The sequence below is a fragment of the Diceros bicornis genome, chromosome 7 (genome assembly GCF_020826845.1).
Source record: "Diceros bicornis minor isolate mBicDic1 chromosome 7, mDicBic1.mat.cur, whole genome shotgun sequence".
NCBI lineage: Eukaryota > Metazoa > Chordata > Mammalia > Perissodactyla > Rhinocerotidae > Diceros > Diceros bicornis.
The window spans coordinates 27,858,253-27,879,351 of record NC_080746.1 but is presented as its reverse complement, the minus strand read 5'-3'; the positions used below and the strand labels follow the sequence as shown (position 1 = coordinate 27,879,351).

The 21,099-nt window shown below is 40.2% G+C and overlaps 1 protein-coding gene across 7 annotated transcripts in view; it reads right to left on the bottom strand.

The window, feature by feature from the left end:
- LOC131408480 (solute carrier family 35 member F2) overlaps nucleotides 1–21,099 on the bottom strand; it is a 105,968-nt gene that overhangs the window by 69,419 nt on the left and 15,450 nt on the right. For all 7 annotated transcript variants that reach the window (XM_058545292.1, XM_058545286.1, XM_058545287.1 and 4 more), the window contains exon 2: nucleotides 2,492–2,667. In XM_058545292.1, coding sequence (XP_058401275.1) covers nucleotides 2,492–2,667 — 176 coding nt within the window. The remainder of the gene's footprint in view (nucleotides 1–2,491; nucleotides 2,668–21,099) is intronic.

Here is a 21,099-nt window from a genome sequence, read left to right as displayed (position 1 = left end):
CCTGTCTCATCAGGTTCCAGCTTCAGGCCCTTTAAGCCCACCTGGGGCAGAAGCTTTCTAACCAGCTGGCAGCCTGCCCATGGGGTGGGGTGGGGGAGACTGAGCTGCCAGGACCCTGGACACACACACACACACACACACACACACACACACACACACACACACCCCACCTCCACCAGAGCAGCTCTGCTTTATCCAGGGTTCTGAGGTTTCTGTGCTTTCAATTGGAAAAATAGTTCTGCAGTCAAAACAACTTTTGAAAACCAGGCCCTGAGGGATAAATGTCCTTGTCAAGCACAGTGGCCACCTCGAGTCTACCCTGGTGACATTCAGAGGCTTGCATGCAGTGAATTCTGGGATGGGAGAGACGGGAGGGTGAGAATCTCGGGTGCCCTCAGCCAAGTCCAATGTCAAGGCTGCCCTGACGGTTCGTGGCCACAGGTCCCCGCTCCACACACCTGCCCTGGGTGTGCCCCAAGCCAGGGGCCTGTTTGTCTCCCGTGGCATAGCCCTGCCTCTGGGCATTTGCTCACATGGTTTCTTGTGCCTGGAATAAAAAGAGGAACTACCTACGGGCAGCCCCGTCTCTGACAAGCAACGTGTGAGGTGCTTGCCGTGTTTTGCATAACCCTCACTACAGACCTGTAAGGTATCATTATCCTCATCTGAGGGAGGGGAAAACGGAGGTTCAGAGAAGAGAAATGACTCACCTGAGCATTCACACCCAGGTTGGGCTGACTCCAAAATATTCTTTGCGCTGCACCCTCACCTATCACCTCCCACGCCCCTGCCTCTCTCCCTCCTCGCCTTCATCCAAATTCTGCCCACACTCAGGGCCCGGCTGGCTCTTCTAGTGTACCCCACTCTCTTTCACCCCCCACCTTTGTAAATGCCATTTCCTCTCCTCCGAACACACTGCCCTGCTCCCATACCCCCTTCACCTTGCTGACTCCACACACAGGCATCACCTCTCCTGGGAAGCCCTCCCTGGATGCCTGGCTGGGTCAGGAGCCTCCTCTGGGTCCCTTGTCTGAGTTTCCCCCATCACAGCCCCAATGACTCTGCCTTGTGGTCATTTGATTTTCTGCATCCTAAGGAGACCCTAAACTCTTGGGGGCAGGGTCCAGATCCACTGTGCTTACCACTATATCCTGTGCTGCCCAGCATGGTGCAAGGCACACAGTAGGTGCTCAATAAACACCTACTGAATGGAAAAAAAAAGTTATTTATCCTGACACATAGGAATACCACTGCTGCATTAAGGTTCATATTAAAAAAGGATTAGCTGGGCCGGCCCCGTGACTTAGCGGTTAAGTGCGCGCGCTCCGCTGCTGGCGGCCTGGGTTCTGATCCCAGGCGCGCACTGATGCACCGCTTCTCCGGCCATGCTGAGGTGGCGTCCCACATACAGCAACTAGAAGGATGTGCGGCTATGACATACAACTATCTACTGGGGCTTTGGGGGAAAATAAATAAATAAATAAAATCTTTAAAAAATAAAAATAAATAAAAATAAAAATAAAAAGGGATTAGCCAACACTACATTGGTGATTTTATTACATGCCTTAAATACGATGAAAATGGAAGTATTGCACCCTCCCTATCACTTTGGGTTACCCATTGCCTTCACATTCATAAATTCAAATTTCATTTAATTTATTTTATAATATCATGCTCTTTTGTTATCATGACTAGCAGCCCCTAATACAGAGTGGTGGGGAGAGCTCAGGCTCTGAGGCTGGCTACGTAGGTTGGAATCCTGGTTCCACCAGTTACTATCTATATGACTTAAAGCAAGTTTATCTCAGTGTTATATGCCTCAGTTTCCTCATCTGTAAAGTGGGGATGATAACAACACTCATTTGAGCTGTCAGGAGGCTTCAGTGAGTTAATACCAAACCTAAACGAGTTAAACAATTAAATGACACCTGGCACAAAAATGTTTGTCCAACCCCAGTTTTTCCCATTTTTGTGTAGCTAGCGAGAAATGATAATTTTACAATGATTCTAAAACAACATAGCCAGCCAATGATAAAGATGTGGATTCCTTGTCTTTGTTTCTCTCACAACATAGACTTGATCCTCGTGCAACTGATGCTCCCTTTAGCATTCTCTACTTAGCTGGAAATATATATTTTGGAGAGTGAGGTTCTTGACTTTTTTAGTGTTTTCAATATTGTCCCTTAATTTTATCAACCACAAGGAGAAAAAATAAGACTTAACTTGTAATGGCATTTACACTTTTTTTTGACAACTTCTACTGTTACAGTTTGATGCTATTTATTTTAATCGACAATTTCAGAGAGTTATGCATAAATCTCTAGTCACTACTTTCATAGAATTCAGACATGTCATGCTTTTCTAATAACTTTTATTAAAATACCAATAGTTTTCTGTTCTTGGTTTTGCCTCACTTTATTTTTTAAGTGACTAGAAGCCAAAAATTTTTAGGAAGATATTTTGTTGAAAAGGTAGTTCTCACATGACCTACCTGATTGAAATGCCAGCATCACTGTGTAAACGAGAAACAGCAGGCAATAGTTGATAAAGCTCTGAAGCATGGGGGTGTTCACTTTGTATCTTTCTGCCAAATACTGGCTGCTGATGGCCGTCCCACATATGCACAAGGACAACAGCTGACCCAGGGCAATTGTTTTCAAAATATTCCTAGAAAATAAAGGAGGAAATCAGAATAACACACAAGTAAGTTATACCTTTGACACACACGCACACTTTAATACTAAACAAAAAGGGAAATGCTGATTATTCCAGGTGGTTGTTTATTTCATTTTATTGCTTACTTCATATGCACAAAAATTAATGTGTTGGGGGTTGGGGGAGGGCAAAAGGGGTGAAGGGGCACATGTGTACAGTGACAGGTGGCAACTAGACTTTTGGTGATGAACACGATGTAGTCTATACAGAAGTCAAAATATAATGACATACACCTGAAATTTATGTTATAAACCAACGTGACCTCAATAAAAAAATAAAATGGACGTTTGTGGAAAAACTGGTGAATTTCAACTAAGGTCTGTAGTTCAGTTAAAAGCAGTGCACTGATGTAATCTATGCAGAAATAGAAGTATAATGATGTACACCTGAAATTTATACAATGTTATAAAACAATGTTACTGCAATAAACAAAAAATTAAAAAAAAAGAAAAAAGAAAAAAAGCAGTGCACTGCGGCCCAGCCCGGTGGCACAAGCAGTTAAGTGTGCACGCTCCGCTGCAGCAGCCCGGGGATCGCGGGTTCGGATCCCAGGCGCGCACCAACGTACCGCTTGTCAAGCCATGCTGTGGCAGGCGTGCCATGTAAAGTGGAGGAAGATGGGCACGGATGTTAGCCCAGAGCCAGTCTTCCTCAGCAAAAAGAGGAGGATTGGCATCAGATGTTAGCTCAGGGCTAATCTTCCTCACACACACACACAAAAAAAAAGCACTGCACTGCTGTAAATCTCCTGGTTTTGATCCTGCACTATGGTTCTGTAAGATATTCACATTAGGGGAAGCTGGGGGAAGGGTCCACGGGAACTCTCTCTACTATCTTCGCAACTTTTCTGTAAGTCTAAAAAAAAAGCTAAAAAAAAAAAAATTAAAGTGTTGGATTTTGAGACTACATTTTTATTCTCTTTTACATTTTTGATTTCCCTTCACTACCACAAAAATACATATTCCTCATTTCATTGACCATCCATTTGATTATTTAGCTATGTCATATACTGTTCGAAGTGTGTGTGTGTGTGTATGTGGTTTTTAAAAACTTAGCTTTAACTCTAGTTTTAAAGTCTTCCTTTCATTAAATGTTTAACATTTTCGCATCTTTTCATTCTCCCGGACACTTGATTTCTTCAACTAGAAGCAGTGGCTTTCAATGTTACCTGCATGTTAGAATCACCAAGCTTTAAAAATGCCAACATCTAGGCTGCACCTACAAGACCAACTACATCATCATCTCTGGGGTGGGTCCCAGGCTTTGGTGATGGTCAAAGCTCCCCAGGTGATTCCAATGTGCAGCCAAGATTGTGAATCACTGCTCTAGAGGCTAGAAACTTGGATCCACAGAAGAATAAGACCCAGACCCTATCCTTGGGCATTGCAAGAGAGAGGCACCTTAACAAGCAACTTCAAAACCACAGACAGCAAACTACAAAACAAGTCTTGTAACAGTGGTGCAAGCAAAGGGATGAGAGGACACACAGGTGCTACTGTTTAATTCTGAGGGAGGGAGCTAGCAGGCAGGGAGGAAACTGGGAAAGGTCTTATGGAAGAGGAGATTTTTGAGTTAGGCTGGGAAGTATATAAAGGATTTCTAGAGGAAGAAGTAGGGAGAAGGGAATCCAAGCAGAAGCAACTGTAGGACCAAAATGCACAGAGGCACAAACATGCAGTGGTGGGCTGAGGAAACATCAAGTGGCCCAGTGCTCCTGGGGCATCAGGGCAACAGCAGAGAGTGGTGGACAAGAAGCTTAGAAAAGAAAGTTGAGGCCAGATTGTAAAAAGGTCTGAACGGCACACTGAGAAGTTCAGCCTTTATGCCATAGACAGCTGGGAGCCATGAAGGTTTCTGAACAGAGGGTTTTATGAAAGCAACTCTGGTGGCTGTGAGAAGGAGGACTGATGAGAAAGGAAATTAGGAAGAGAAGCCAGTTAGAAGGTTAATATAATGCTCCAGGCCAAAGTGAGATCTGAGCCAAAGCCACATCAGTGTGAATGGAAAGTAGAGAATGATATGAAAGATGCCACAGAGGTAGAAAGTATAGGACCTAGTGACCCATTAAATATCAGGAGAGGTGTTGAAAACAATCTCTGGGTGTATAGACCAGATAACTGGAAGGATATGAGGCTCCTGACCAGGACAGGGCATACAGGATGAGAAGCAAGTTGGGGGAGGGGAGGGTAGTGAGTACAACTTGAGAGCAGTAAAAACTGAGAGGGCTGGAACATCTAAGGGAGAAACAATACGAGGTTTGTGACAGGCAGACTCTAAGATGGCCCCGAGTGAATCTCTGCTTCTGGTATTTTTGCTCCATGTAAACTCCTTCTCTTGAGTGTGGGTTGGATCTGTGACTTGATTCTAACCATTAGAATACAATAAAAGTGATGAGATGTCATTTCAGTGAATACATTACATAGGTTATAACTTCCGTCTTGCTAACCAACTCTATTGATTCTCTTCCTTGCTGGCTCTGATGAAACAAGCTGCCATAGAGAAAGGCCCACATGGCAAGGAACTGAGGGTGGCCTCTGGCCAACAACCAACCAGCAAGGAACTGAGCCCAACAGTTCACAAGGAAATGAATCCTGCCAACATCAACATCAGCTTGGAAGCAGATCCCTCCCCAGCTGAAGCTTCAGAGGAGACACCAGGCCTGGCTGACACCATGACTGTAGCCTTGTAAGAGATCCTGAAGCAGAGGGCAGAGCTAAGCCATGCCCAGATGCTTGATCCATAAAAACTGTGAGATAATAAATGTGTGTTGTTTTAAGCGACTAAGTTTCTGGTAATCTGTTACACAGCAATAGATAACAAAGTTGAAACTCCAGACTTCAGAAAGTTTTGCTCTCTACTATGTATCCAGTGCCTGGCACTTTGTTGTTACTCAAAAATATTTGTTGAATGAGTGTAAATGGATAAATAAATTATCATATATGCCCAAATATATGGTAACTCCAAATAAAAAGACACTTCCCCACTTTCCCAATGAAATGCAATAATCACAGAAAAACAAGAAAGTATGGGACTGCCATGACACAGAAGCTAAGAGTGGAAAAACATTTTAAGAAGGAAGAGATCATCAACACTACAATGTCAAAACCTGCACAGAGAAGAGGTGGCATTATGGTTAAAGAGACACAGTTGGATTGGCAAGCTAGAAGTTGCTAGCTATCTTTGAAGGAAAGCTTTTTGTTAGTGGTAATGTCTCAAGTCAGATTCCAGTAGGCTGAGTGAGTAGAATATGAGCAAGCGAAGGCACCAAACATAAACAGCTCTTTTAAAAAAATAATGAGGGGCCAGCCCCGGTGGCACAGCAGTTAAGTTCACGCACTCCACTTTGGCGGCCCAGGCTTTGCCGGTTTGGATCCTGGGTGCAGACCTACTCACCGCTCATCAAGCCATGCTGAGGCGGCGTCCCACATAGAAGAACTAGAAGGACCTACAACTAGGATATACAACTATGTACTGGGGCTTTGGGGAGAAAAAAGAAAGAGAGGAAGACAGGCAACAGATGTTAGCTCAGGGCCAATCTTCCTCAAAAAAAAATAATAATAATGAAAAGGAGAACAGGGATGGGGAAAGAGTTTAAGAATAAGCAGGAGCATTGAGGACAGGTTTTTTTTTTTTTATTAGCTGGTTAAAGGGTCAAGGAAACTTAAACATGTGTGGGAAATGAGCAGAAGGCAATATGAGTGAAAACTTGAAGACCGACAAAAAAAGAATTAAAAAGAGATGATGAAGGGACCGGCCCCGTGGTTTAGCAGTTAAGTGCATGCACTCCGCTACTGGTGGCCCGGGTTCGCATCCCGGGCGCGCACTGACGCACTGCTTGTCCCACCATGCTCAGGCCGCATCCCACATACAGCAACTAGCAGGATGTGCAACTATGACATACAACTATCTACTGGGGCTTTGGGGGAAAAAAGGAGGAGGATTGGCAACAGATGTTAGCTCAGAGCCAGTCTTCCTCAGCAAAAAGAGGATTAGCGTGGATGTTAGCTCAGGGCTGATCTTCCACACACACACACACAAAAAGAGAGATGATGAAAACAGACAGTTCTTAGAAGGATCAGGGACCAGGACTGAGAATATTGCAACTTTTATTTTAAATGTTCTCTATATAAATACTTCCCTTCTGAGTTGCTCTAAGCAAAGCAGAAAATACCAAAACAGCAGAAGACACAGAATATTTGTTCTAAGAGTTTACAACGTATTCTTTCCTCTGGAATATTTGTTTCAATAATTTGCAACTAACCTCAAACAACCCTAGCACAAGGGCAGAAGAGAAAGGGGAAGTTTGCTGGGTGAGACAACCCTTATTACACTTGTGGAGCATCTACCATGTGCCAGGCTATGAAGATACAAAACTGAACAGGCACTCTCTGTGCCTCAGAGGCTGAGAGACTACTGGGGATAAGTAGGCATGTAAACTAGTAATTAAGACACAGCCAGACAAGTGCAAAAATGGGCTAATTTAAAAAAAACTTCAAGACTTCACTAGACAGGCACAGTAAGGAAAGGCATTCCAAGCAGAAGGAATAGCATACATCAAGGCACAGAACCCTAAAACAATATGGCACATTCAGGGATTTCACATGCGTTGGTGTAGCCACAGCACAGAATGTAGGAGAGAAAAATGGCAGCAGATGAGGATGGAAAAGTCAATAGAAGCCACTTCACAAAGGGTCTTATATGTAATGCTCTAAAGTTGGCATCTTATCTTGCTGGTGGGAGATCACTGAAACCTTCTAAATAGGAGGGAGTAAAGTGATTAGCAAGGCAGGAATTGAGCATTTCTGGGTCCCTAGCTATGTCATAGTACATACATCACAGCGCATAGCACCAAAACCTTACCCAACATGGAAAGCAATTAAAGAAGAAAGTTGACAGAGGAGTCTAGAATAATACCTGGTTTTCTGGATCAGACACCTGGATAGATAGCAATACGGTTAATCAAGATTTCCAAGACAGGAGGAAAAGGCACATTCGTAAAAAAGAATAACTCCATTTTGGAAATGCTGGATTTTGTTTAATTATGAGACAGTCAAGAAGAAATGTCCATTAGGCAGTTTGGAGCTGGAAAGGATTGGGTTGGAGCAATAAATGTGGGAATCATGAGCACAAAGGTGATAACTGAAGTAGGGATATAAATGAGATCACGAAAACATATACTTAAAATTGAAAAGAAGAGAGGGTAAAAAAGAAACACTCTGAGAAAACAGCAACATTTAAGGGGCCAGAGGAGGAAGAAGAATTAGAGATGGGGATGAAGGCGCATGGCCAGAGAGACAGGGAGAGGAGAAGGAAGGAAGAACACTCTGGAAGCAAGAGAAGACGGTGTTTCAAGGAGGAAGTGCTCTACAGTTTGAACCGAAGAAAATTTCTCCTAACTGCTCTTCCTGCTGCACTCCCACTCTCCACAAATCCAATCTCTACACTATAGCAGAGTCCACGCTCAGAATGTTAATCCAGCGGGATCACCCCCATGTCTAAAACCTGTCAGTGGTTCCCCTTTGCCCTTAGAAGAAAGGCAAACTTGAAAACGGCCTACACGCCAACCTACCATCTGACCCCTAACTACCTCTCCAGCCTCATCTTGGACTACTCTCTCACAGCTTTAATTTTTAATCTTTAAAATTTCTTATAGGATATTTAAAATATAACAAAGTATACTGCATAATCAACATGTATTCATACATCTACCAGGCAGCTTAAGAAATAAAATACTGGCAACATCAACATAGCCCTCTTGTGTTCTCCCCAATCTCTTAGCCCTCCTGAGGTAATACCTTCCAGAACTTGGTATTTATTATTCCATGAATTTCCATATATTTTAATATTTATGTAAGTATCCCTAAGCAACAAATAGCATTGTTTTGCTTGTTTTTACATTTCATATAAACAGTATCATACTATATGTATACTTTTGCAACTTGCTGCTTTGATCAACACTGTTTGAAAGAGTCATCCATATTGATACATTAGTTCTAGTTCTTTCCTTTCCACTACTATACGGTATTCTACTACCTGAATATATCATACTTTATTTACCCATTCCCTTTTTGATATTTAAGTCGTATTCCCATTTTTTTTCCCTCTCATAAACAATGCCTCTACAAACATTCTTGCATATGTCTCCTGATGTACATATCTAAGAATTTTTATGGTTTTTAGCAAACTGGTGCATACAGGTTACTGATGTGCTAAGACATAATCTCCTCAGTACTCAGGATGGCCTGATGGGGACCACCTGAGGCATCTGCTGGAAGCAGTGAACTTAGAGTACTCTACAAATATAATGACTTTCTATTTGGGTCATGAGGTTTAAAGGAATCATTTGCTCTGGAGATATATTTAAGAGTGGAATTATTGGTCATAGGGTATAAGCATCGTCAACTTTACTTGTTTTGCTAGAATGTTCTTCGAGGGGTTATATTACTTCATGCAGTTTATTCTGTTACTCTCAAAAGGAAGGAGTGAAGGAAACTCCACTCTTCAAGGGGGAGGAATGATATCAGGAACTGACCAGATCCAAAGACATTTTATTAGGCTATTGAAGGAAATTTTCACCCAGGTGAGCAAAGGGTTAAGGACTTGCTCCCAGAGGTAGTATTCTATTCTTCTTTCTAGGGATGTCCTGCCTGTCACAGGCTGATGAGGCAAACCAGTTCTAGAGGCTACGACCTCTTTCTCTCGAGCCCACTTCTTCCTGAAGGAGGCACAGTTTACGTTGATTCTGGATTTTAGGCTGCCCTATCCCAGACCATAAGAAATTCACCACTTGGTCCTGCACAGTGCAGTAGGAGTCTACTGGAGTGTGGGGCCAAAGAGTGAAAAGTGCCTTCATTTTGTGTCATTGTCAAGCCACATACTTCCCTCAGGAATCATTTGGAGAAGGGTACCTGGCCAAGGAAATAGTTCCAATTCTCCAGTATTTCATTGGTCACTTAGTACCATCATACATTCTCAACAAAATCCTCACAACATCCCTGAGAAAAATATTACCACATGCCTGTTATAGATGGGGAAAGTGGGATTCAGAGTCGTTCCATAACTCACCCGTAGTCATACAGTTCCTAAAAGGCAGAGGAAGTCAGTGCTCTTAGCTATTAAAAGACTAGCTCAGGAAGTCCAAATTTGCTTAAAGAAAAGGATCTAGGGAAACTTCCCCTCCTCTCTTCCTCGGAAGAAAGTCTCAGAATTGCCCATTTTTTTAAGTTGAAGAGACTGTGGCCCAGAAGAGGGGAGTGTTTTGCCTAAGATCATACATGAGCAGAGTCAATGCACAAATTCTCATTAAACATCCGCTGTCACCCTGCAGCACATGGTCTTGGGACAATAAGAGAGGTCATCCCTCACAGTTGATATCTTCTTTTTTTTTTTAATTCTTTTTTTTTACTGTGTGTGTGTGTGTGTGTGTGTGAGGAGATCAGCCCTGTGCTAACATCTGCCAATCCTCCTCTTTTTTTGCTAAGGAAGACTGGCCCTGGGCTAACATTCATGCCCATCTTCCTCCACTTTATATGGGACGCTGCCACAGCATGGCCTGACAAGCAGTGCCTGGGTGCGCGCCCGGGGTCAGAACCGGCGAACCCCGGGCCGCCGCAGCGGAGTGCACGCCCTTAACCACTTGCGCCACCGGGCCAGCCCCTGTTGATACCTTCTTACCTCTGTATCTCTTTCCTCATTCTCCTTTCCCCACGTCCCTCTCTTCACCCTCCTTCACTTCTCCATTATGACTTTATAACAGAGCTTATATTAGAAGACCCCTTCTTCAAAGGATCCTTGCACCTCACCTTGCTGTCAGGAAAGGAGTCAAGCCTGATTTCTCTCCTGCCAGTATTAACACTGCTCCCCTGTATGTCAGGAAGGCATTGGATGTCCAAAGATCGGGGCACCAAAAAGCTAATCCAGTAGCTGATAACATAATCAAATTCAGAACATTTTTCAAATCCCATAATGGACTCAAAAGCAATTATAAATTTGAAATAAGTGAGAATAAGAAGTGTGGAAGCACTAAGCCTTGTTCACAAATTGACAGAATTCCTCTGGTAAGCTCACATTTGCATTCTAAAATAGCACAATTAAGCAAACCATCTTCCAGCTATAAAGTATAACCACCTTCTAAAAAAAAGGAGAGTCACGAATTGAATACAGAGATTTAAAGTTACAGGAATGCACTTCTCTTGGCTCCAAATCCTAATGACCTCATCTATAATGGAAGAGCCAAGACGGCAAGAGTGGGAGCAAGTGGGTGAGTGAGCACGAGTGAGAGAGAGAGAGAGGCTGAAGGGGGTGGAAGTGACCAAAGGGAGAAGGAAGAGAAAAACACCGACTTGTAGAGAGAGATATCAAAGGCCTCAAAACATTTTTCATTACTTATGGCTTCACATTTAAGCATTTGCGTTTCACCACAAGGTCCTAGTTCATATGAATCCTGAACTGAACACAGGGACTCTCTATACCGTAACAAAACCTGTTCCTTTCTAAGAGAAGCTGCCAGAAGCAACGTGCATCTAACCAGGGGATATATCCTGTCCCGGTGTTTCAAACGGAACCTCCACTGAAGTGAACTTCAATGGCAGGATATGGTTCAATTCCAAAACTTGTTTCCCAAGGCGGCTTCACGCTGTGGGAGCCAGGCCACCAGAAAGCAGAGCAAATAAGAGTTACGGATCATCTGGGAGTAGGGCGAGTAAAACAGGTGGAAGATAAACTGAGTAAGGTCACTTCTGACCACATCACTATTTGGATACATCGTATAGTGTATCCATCACTATTTGGATATACTATTTGGATACATGACTTTAAGAATTTAAGGACTGAAAAGATTTTAAGGCATTTTATTTCCCCCCATCTTTCTTCCAGAAAACTTAAGTACATATCTTAACATCCCTTCCATTCCAAAACACATACTCAAGCACATGCTTTCTTGAAATTATATCTTCTTTTATCCATTTATTCAGTCAGTAAGCTCTTCAGTCGTGTATTCACTAAAGTTTGTTGGGGGCTTGATATGTGCCAAGCACAAGGAATTCAGAATTTAAAAGACCCACATATTTCCCAGTCCCAGACCCTCTTCTCCCCAGACCAGATCAGGGGCTTATACTGTGTGCCCTGAACAAAAAATACCACATCCCTCTATCCCAGCACCCACCACAATGCTTGTGGTTCTCCTTCCCCCATGACTTTACAACCCAAGAGGACAGGGACAGCATATCCTCCATGACTAACACAGTGCCTGGCACATACAAGTGCTTAAAGGATATTTGCCATTGTTGAACATGGTAAGGAGCTTTCTTTCTAGTCGAGGCGACAGACCTCATAACAAGGAACCACAATAAAGTGAGAAAGTGTCAAAATTGAGTTGTGTATGTAGCCAAGGGGAAGGAAGGGTCAAGACTGTCCAGAGAAGGTTCACACAGAGGATGAGACACTTGATCACAGACCAGAAAGGCGAACGATTTCCAGGAAGATTCAGGAACGAAGGCAAGGTGACAGCATGCGTGTCTGCTTAATTCAAACACCAGTTTTACATAAAACATACACGAGACACAATGATGGGACTGATTCATTTCTTTAGCTCTTCTTCATTTGTAACGTCAAGTTAGACCGGCAGTTCTCAGGGTATATTAAAAAAAATCATGAGAGGCTTTAAAAAAAATACTGACCCCAGTGCAAGCCAGTTGAATCAGATTCTCAGGAGGTGGGGTCCAAATATCAGTCTATTTCAAAAGCCTCCTAGACAAGTCTAATACGCAATAAGAATGGCAAACCACTGAATTATTTTCTCCCTATTATTTGAAGAAAAAAGAAGTTCCAAATGACCGATAAAATGCATTGTTTAAATGCAAATCACACATTTTTTTCACTTTATGTCTCAATAAATCTGTACTGCTAGGTTGCACATTGTCAGCTAAAGGCAGGATTTACTACTAGAGCTAAAAGACTTCTATAACACATAACTTTATTGGGGAGATTTTAAAATCCATCACATCTGCCACCTGTAAATACCTGGTACAGCATAATAACTTCCAGCACTTATATAAAAATCCTAATACGAATCTGAAAAGAAATATTCATTTAGACCAAATCCTCACATTTAACACATAGATTATCCAGTGTCTATTACTAAATCATTTTAAATTATATTGGAAGCAAGCCAGAAAATCAATACATAGTTTTTCTTTACACAGTGAGTAGCAGCCTAGATGACCTGTTATATCCTTTCCATATCTACATTTCTTGATTCAAAAATATAGCCATTAGTGTATCATCTACTTCTAATTAGCATTATTAGAATAACTAGCAGTTTGGAAGAACCCACATTCTGATGTAATCAAGGCATATTCAAAACTCAAAACGGCCAAGAAAGCCAAATTTCAAAGAATAGAAAAGGCAGTCATATATAGTATTTCGTTAAAAGGAAGGGAAATTTGTGTTTTCTTTCTCCCCACTGGATTATGTCATACTTATAGCAGGTGCTCAGTAAATGTTTATTTAATTAATGAATAAATGCTGCAATTAATTATTGAGATGCCATAGTGTCAAGAGGCAAGGTAGACAAATATTGTAGAAAGGAGACCCTTACACGTGAACTCAAGAAATGTCATAGTGGAAGAAATATGAGCTCAGGAGTTCCATAAAACTAGGATCCAAATTTAAACTTGAAACATGAAAGAAAAGAGAAACAGGTGCAGGCAAGTGAAAAACAGTAGTTCGTGTCATTTGTTTTGTTTTGTAAAACACTGGGGGAGACTGCATTCTGGGTGTAGCCTTCAGGAAAGGAGTATTCCTTCTGGACATGGTGGAAAAAACTCTAGACTTTGAATCAGAGGACCTAACTCCAGCTCTTATTAGTGTTATGAAGATGAATAAGTTAGTTAGCCTGTCAAAAACTGTTTCTTTTTTTAAAACGGGTGTAATACCACCTGTATAGGTTTAAGGGTTAATTGATACAACCCGTGTAAAAGTACCTACCACCGCAGGCACTCAATGAATTTTCTTTCCTTCCTTCCTCTGGCTCACCCAACCTTTTGGAAACCTCTTGACCAAAGCTGTCCAACAGAACTTTCTGCGATGATGGAAATGTTCTATATATGCACCATCCAATACAACAGCCTCTAGCCATATGTAGCAATTAAGAACTTGAAATAGGACTAATGCGAACAAGGAACTGAATTTTTAATATTATGTAATTTAAATTTAAATTAAAATAGCCACATGTGGCTAGAGGCTACCATACTGGACAGTGTAGCCATGGACCAGCATTGGCAAGAGGAGTTACTGCAACGATGGAAAGGTTTGAGAAGTGGCTAATGAGCACTTGAAATGTGGCTAGTAGTGTGAACGAGAAACTGAATTTTTCAATGTATTTCACTGTAATTCATTTTAATTTAGATAGCCACATGTGGCTGGTGGCCATAGTATTGAAGAGCACAGCAGTAGACCACTGCTTCGCAAATCGTCATGTGATATGAATCACCTGAGGATCTTGTTAAATTACACATCCTGATTCAGCAGGTTTGGAGAGAAGCCTGAGATTCTGCATTTCAAACAACCTCTCAGGTGACGCCTGTGCTGCTGGTCCATGGACCGCACTTTGAGTAGCAAGGCCCTAGAGCAGTGCTTCCAATTCTGAAGTCTCCCAACTTGAGGAATCCATGAAACTAGCGATGGCAATCCACGGGCTGTTCAGGAGCTGTTTTTTGACATTTCAAAAAGCTTAACAATACTTCTAACCATGGCTGGTAAGAATGCAAAAGGATACAATCCTTATGGGGGAGGGAGTGGCAATTTCTAGCAATTTCACTTGTAGGAATCTATCCCAAAGATACTCTGGCAAAAATACAAAAGGCATATATACAGGCTATTCATTGCAGCACTATTTATAATAGTAAAAGACTAAAGAAAAAACCTAAATGTCTAACAATAGGGGACTAGCCGAATCAACACAAAGGAGTACTGTGCAGCTATAAAAAGCAAGGCCAATGTTTCTATACACTGCTCTAAAGTGCTTGCCAGGGTATCTAAAAAAACAAGCAAATGTGGAAAAATGCGTATAGAATGCTAACATTTACCTATATTTGTTAATTTGTTTTGATAATAGAATATTTTTATTTTTTTATTGTGAAATTTTTGTTGTACATTATTGTTTATCAGTCACCATATAAGTGCATCCCTCCACCCCTTGTGCCACCCCCCACCCCCCTAGCCCCTGGTAACCACCAAACAGTTCTATCTGTGCGTGTGTTGGTTTATCTTCCACATATGAGTGAAATCATGCCCTGTTTGTCTTTCTCTTTCTGGCTTATTTCACTTAACATAATACCCTCCAGGTCCATCCATGTTGTTGCAAATGGGACGATTTTGTCTTTCTTTACGGCTGAGTAGTATTCCACGGTATATATATACCACACCTTCTTTATCCATTCATCAGTCAAGGGACACTTGGGTTGCTTCCGTGTCTTGGCCATAGTGAATAATGCTGCATATTTGTTAATATTTTTAAATGGAAAGATAAAAACTGTTCTTAAAGTTATCTATAGGTCAGGAGAGAGAGCAAAGTAAAATATATATGTCTGAATATACCTTGCTTTATAGATTTGTCTTTGAAGCCATGTAAATATTTTACATAATTATAAAACAAAAATTAAATTTAAAAAAAAGCTGCATCTAAAATAAACAAAATTAAAAATGAACTTGATGTTTTAAGTTGGTGGCAAAACAAATAGAGAGAAATTATTACAAATGACTTTAAAACATACTAATTTGGCAGTACATTCCTAATAGAATATACTACAGGAACAAAAAGCTGTAAAATATTTTACACTGTTTGGAAGTGATGTTGATATTATTTTGAGACTGCATGTGTACTGTGGAATAAAGCAAATAAGAAACTATATTGATGTATAGATTTTTGGTTCAGGAAAAAGGAGATGAAGATGTAAGATTGAAGAGGTTAAGTTAAAAACCCTATAGTTCTGAACTTTATGAAAGTTAGAATTAACTCAGCAGGCATTTTATATTTTTTTAAATTTATATTTCCTGTTTCTGTCCACTGAAAAGCCCTGAAACAATGACCAACCAACTAATCATGAATATTCCTAGTGCCTAGAATATGGCAACTAAATGCTATTTCCCACTAAAAAGAACTAGGGATCCTTGGAGAATGGCTGATTTCAGAGCTGGGGCAAGAAATGTACAAAATAAGCCTGGAACACCTTAACACACCAAATGGCAAGAAAGCTATCAAAGACTAGTCAAGTCAGGACAAAAACACATTCTGAGCATCAATAAGAGTGACTGCAATGGATTGAAACATCTCCAATACGTTTAAACTCATAAGTTAATAGCAGTACTTCAAATTAAAAAAAAATAAAATGAAACTCATTGGTCATCTCTGGTGGATGCTAGAGAACCAACCCATTATTTTGAAAACTGGTAAATAAAGCGAAAGAAGCAAGCATTTGTCCTGCCCTTCCTATACAAATTATACCTCAGGGTAATGAGTTGATGATAGGGAGTTTGTCTTTGTAGAAATACGTGGACAATAAATAAAAATGGAATGACAGAATATCATTTTATAGCCCCTAATAAAATAATGAATCTAGGCAGTAAACCTCAATAGATCCTAATATAACAAAAAGACAGACAAGCAAACATTACGAACCTCCTGATGACAGTACATAAACTATGAAATATTCTGGCCAAAAAAAAAAAATAGGACCACAGAGTTTTTAACAAAGGTCCATGGACCAGGTCCGTGAAAATATTCTGGGGAATCTATGAACTTGGCTGGGAAAAAAAATAATCTTGATTTTCAGTAACATTTAACAGAAATTTAACATTCCCTTCAATTACGAACATAGGCAACAAACTATAGTATTACTAACAGTACTTATGAGTTTGTTGCAAAGAATTCACAGACATTTTCAAATCATACAACTGCTGCGAAATTTCAAAATATGATTTACATTCATCACTACTCCAAAGCCATGTAAAGACCCATTGTGAAATCTTGTTATTAAATGTGCTTTTTAAAGGAAAAAAGTACATATATTAACATATATTACAATGTGTTTTTAATAGTTCAATGCCTAAATAGTTGTAATTGGTTTCCATTATAATCCTACGTATTTTATTTTATGCATTTAAAAACATTATTCTGAGAAGAAAATACTGTAAATACTCTGAACCCACCAGAAAGATACAATCAGTAAAACCCAGAATGTAGAAAACTCTACATGATGAATAAACTGTTTCTTCAAAAATAAACCATAAGGACAAAAGAGCAAGAGGAAGAGGAAGCCTAAGAAGAAAGAGATGTAGACATAACAACCCAGTGAAATGTATGGGCCTCATGTGCATCTTGATTTGAACAAACTATTTAAAAAATAATGTGATGGGGCCAGCCGGGTGGTGTAGTGGTTAAGTTCACGCACTCCGCTTAGACAGCCTGGGGTTCGTAGGTTTAGATCCCCGGCATGGACCTACAGCGGTGGCTCATCAGGCCATGCTGTGGCAGCAACCCACATACAAAATAGAGGAAGACTGGCACAGATTTTAGCTCAGGGCCAATCTTTCTTACAAAAAAAAATAATAATGTGATTATTGGGGAAATTTGAACATGGACTAGATATTCGATATTAGGGAATTATTGTTAATTTTTAGGTGAAATAATGGTATTATGACTATTTTTTTAAGTCCTTATCTTTTAGAGATTAATACTGAAATATTTATGCATGAGATTACATGATGCCTAAGATTTACTTTAAGATAATCCAAGAGGAGTGAAGTGGAGAGATATACATTAAACAAGATGAGTTGATAATTACTGAAACCGGGTGATAGTTTCAGTAGGTAATAGTCTCCTCTTTTATTTGAACATTCCCATAATAAAAAGTTTTTGTTTAAAAAAAGCCTAACAGAATCCCTACATTTATCCATAAGGCTGTTCAGACAAGCCAAAACATCACATTTATTTGCTTTCAGCTATAATTATACCAACCAAGTGTGGTAACACTCATTTTCTCTTGCTAATCAGAAGCTTTAGTGTCTGATTAGTTAAAAGAGAGATAGAGAAAATAAATTCATTATTACTCAGCAAATGCAATTTAGAGGAGTTTCAAAACCTATCAAAATATATAATTCCTGGCAGAAAAATAATAAAAGGGGTTTATAATGGTGGAAAACCCTACAGATTGCTTATCTAATATAAAATGCCTCACACTGTATTCTACTTAATATATGTGTTTGGCTCCACAGGTAGGTTGTAGGCTTCTACCTACATAGAGGTAGGCAGAAGCATAGAGGTAGGCAGAAGCATAAACAATGTCATATTCATCTTTGTTTATCCAGTACGTGAATCATCATGGGCTGGCTGAATTGCTGCAAACGTAAAAAATGCCACCAGAGAAAGAGGCCTTTCTCAAGCCTCTATTAGTCTATCTGCAGCAGGGGGAACTATAATGAACTACAAAAAGAAATCATTCTACAGTGTAACTTGGTAATGTGTCAACCCAAATACCATCAGAAAGCATTCAACTTTAAAATAAAAATGTAAAATAAGTTGAAATGCATATTGAAATGAGACAGAGTGATAGTGGTCTACTCAGCCAGGCAATATAAATTCTAGAAAAAGGGAAGTTGCCAAGTTATCACAGTTTCTCCAGTCCTATACAAAAGCAAGGTCCCCTGATCCATTAACAAGTCAATCTCAACTGCTTGGAAGGCAGATACTAAGAGTAGTAGAAACGGTGTCATGAAGTAGGGGGGGACAAGAAATTTCTTTTGTCCTTGTTCTAGATTCACCAAGCAACTTCAGATCTTGTATTTCCTAAGTAGATTTTTCTGTTGGGATGGTCTTACAGTGACGAGCTATCAAATTTAACAGCGACAATTTTCATTATAAATTAATATATTTATTTTCAAGCATAAATGTGAGTCTGAACAGCGAGAGCTACTTTTTCTAGAGCCTGGTCACCCTCAAATGAACTGACCATGATGTTCCAGACATATAGAACTAGACAATTCCACCAAGGAACAGGAATCCAGAGGTTCAAATGTCAGCTTTCTTATCTACAATGCTAGAAGCCTGTTCATAACGTTTTGCCAAATCCACAGTCTAGTATTTAATGAAGTAATGAAGCCAGCTTTTCCAAAAATTGCCCCATAAATTATAACACCTACACATTTTCTTATATTTACGATTATTATACAGAATAATGGAACAGGACACTTCTGAAACTAGCAAAACACTTTTTCTCTACTTACCTACACAATATGTCACACTGAACTTCTTAGACTAGAAGTAAGGGGGGGACTAATTAATTTTGCAGTATTCTAAAACAATACAACAAAAGTTTAGAGAAGACAAGCTTAGCGTGGGTCTAGATCCAGCAAGTAACCCATCGGATTACATCCGGTCGCTTTAGTTGTAACTCAGGATATTATCATTTTGAAGTTCAAAATGAACTTCAACCTCTGGGCCTTCCCAACTCAGTTACTTCCGGGAACTCTCTCATTCTATTCTGACTCTTCGGGAAGAAGAGAGAGAGACTAGAGCCAAAGGATGCTAGTGGAAGGGGTAAGAAGTCAATGACTAGATTGATGGATGAATCAAATTGCCTGATTGAACCTTAAAATTAATAGAGAATTTGGGTGAGATTATAGGACATTTTTTGGTTGTGTTCTTCTTTATCCATTTTGTACATACCAAGTTTTTTAACAATGAGAAACCTATTTTTTAAATGTATGTTCTTTCTTAAAAGAACCAGGAAAGTGCAGGGACCAGAAGAACACACAAAAAGTAACATTCGAAGACCTCTGGACTCCTCATTTTGAATCCTCGTACTATTTGGGATCCATAGCCCACCGTCCTTCTTGTTTCTCCCCCAACCTCCTTATGCACTGGGATTCTCTGTTGACAATTCAAGGTTTCCAAACTGCTGACTTACAGCTCCCTGGACTTGCCAATGGGGCATCCATCATCACCAAGTACTATTTATTTATTACACTCATGCTAATGGACCCCATCAGAATACCTTACTTCACGTTTTTTATAGTGCCTCCCAATTTACAAAAACTTTTCTATACCCTATCTTATTTGACTTTTGATCTAGTCAACAATGCTATGGGGTTAGAGACAAAACCACTGAGGCTGAGAGAGGTGAATGGGTCGCCTAACTGATGTTCAAAAGTGGCAGAATCAGGTACAAAATACAAACCCCCTGGCACTAAGTAGAGTGCTTTTGATAACTCACTATGTTCCCTCTCACATGATTCTGTTAAAATAACTTCACAATAAAGGATCCATCCCTTCTTTTTTTTTTTTTTCCTCTAACTAAATATTGGAGGAAAATGGATAAAGCTACAAAAATACAGGTTGGCCGATTCTAATGCCATCTCTTTCTATAAATGCCTGACCTTTTATCTAAGCATTGAATATGACTTCAATATTATGTTTTCCCATACATTTTATACTAGATAATATACTCCATAGTAACTGCAGACTCAGTTATTATAGAATTAAATCAGTTATTATAGAATTATAATTATTTGACGTTTTACTTAGAAATTTTATGTAGAAACATATCCTAACACACCCCAATCAGTTTAATAAATATTGTCCACGCTACTGAAGTATACAACCTTCTACAATAACTGGCACCTTGAATTATCACAATACTATCCCACAGCCAATAAGAGAGAAAGCTACCAATATCAAATCCTCTAGAAAATTAGAGTTAAGCAGAAAAATCAAATGGATGTTAGTTGAAGGGGCTAGCACTCAATGCCTTGATTGGCTACTGAAACTTAAAACACACACACACACAGAGGGAAGTGTCAAGAGAGAGGGAACAGCCATTTGAGGTACTTGAAGCTAACTGCACCTATGGACTGGACAGAGCACAGCTGGAAAACTGCAGCCTTGTCCCAGGGAGCTGATCCAGCTCAGGGACAATCAAATCAAGTGTCCTTTTTCAGGAGAGGCAGGAGCCTTTGCAGTAAATACGCCACTCCAGGAATTTGACCTGGAGACTGAGACGTGGGAATTTTCCTTGCCTGCTTAGTAAAAAGAGTCCAGCCTGGAAAGCAACGTCAATAACCCCCAGTGGTCTTTATCACCATCTTTGTAATCATACCTAGTTTAATTCAGCAAATATTTTTTTAGTACCTAGTAGAACCCTGACACTGCGCCAGGCTCTGGGAATACAGAGAAATAGAGCCCCTGCCTTCATGGAATTCACAATAGAGCAACGGAAAAAAAATAAACAAACAGTAAAGAAACAATTAGGATGGGACTGAACCTAATCTGAGATTTCATGGAAGGCCTTACTCATGAAGTGATATTTCATCTGAGTCTTGAAGAATGAA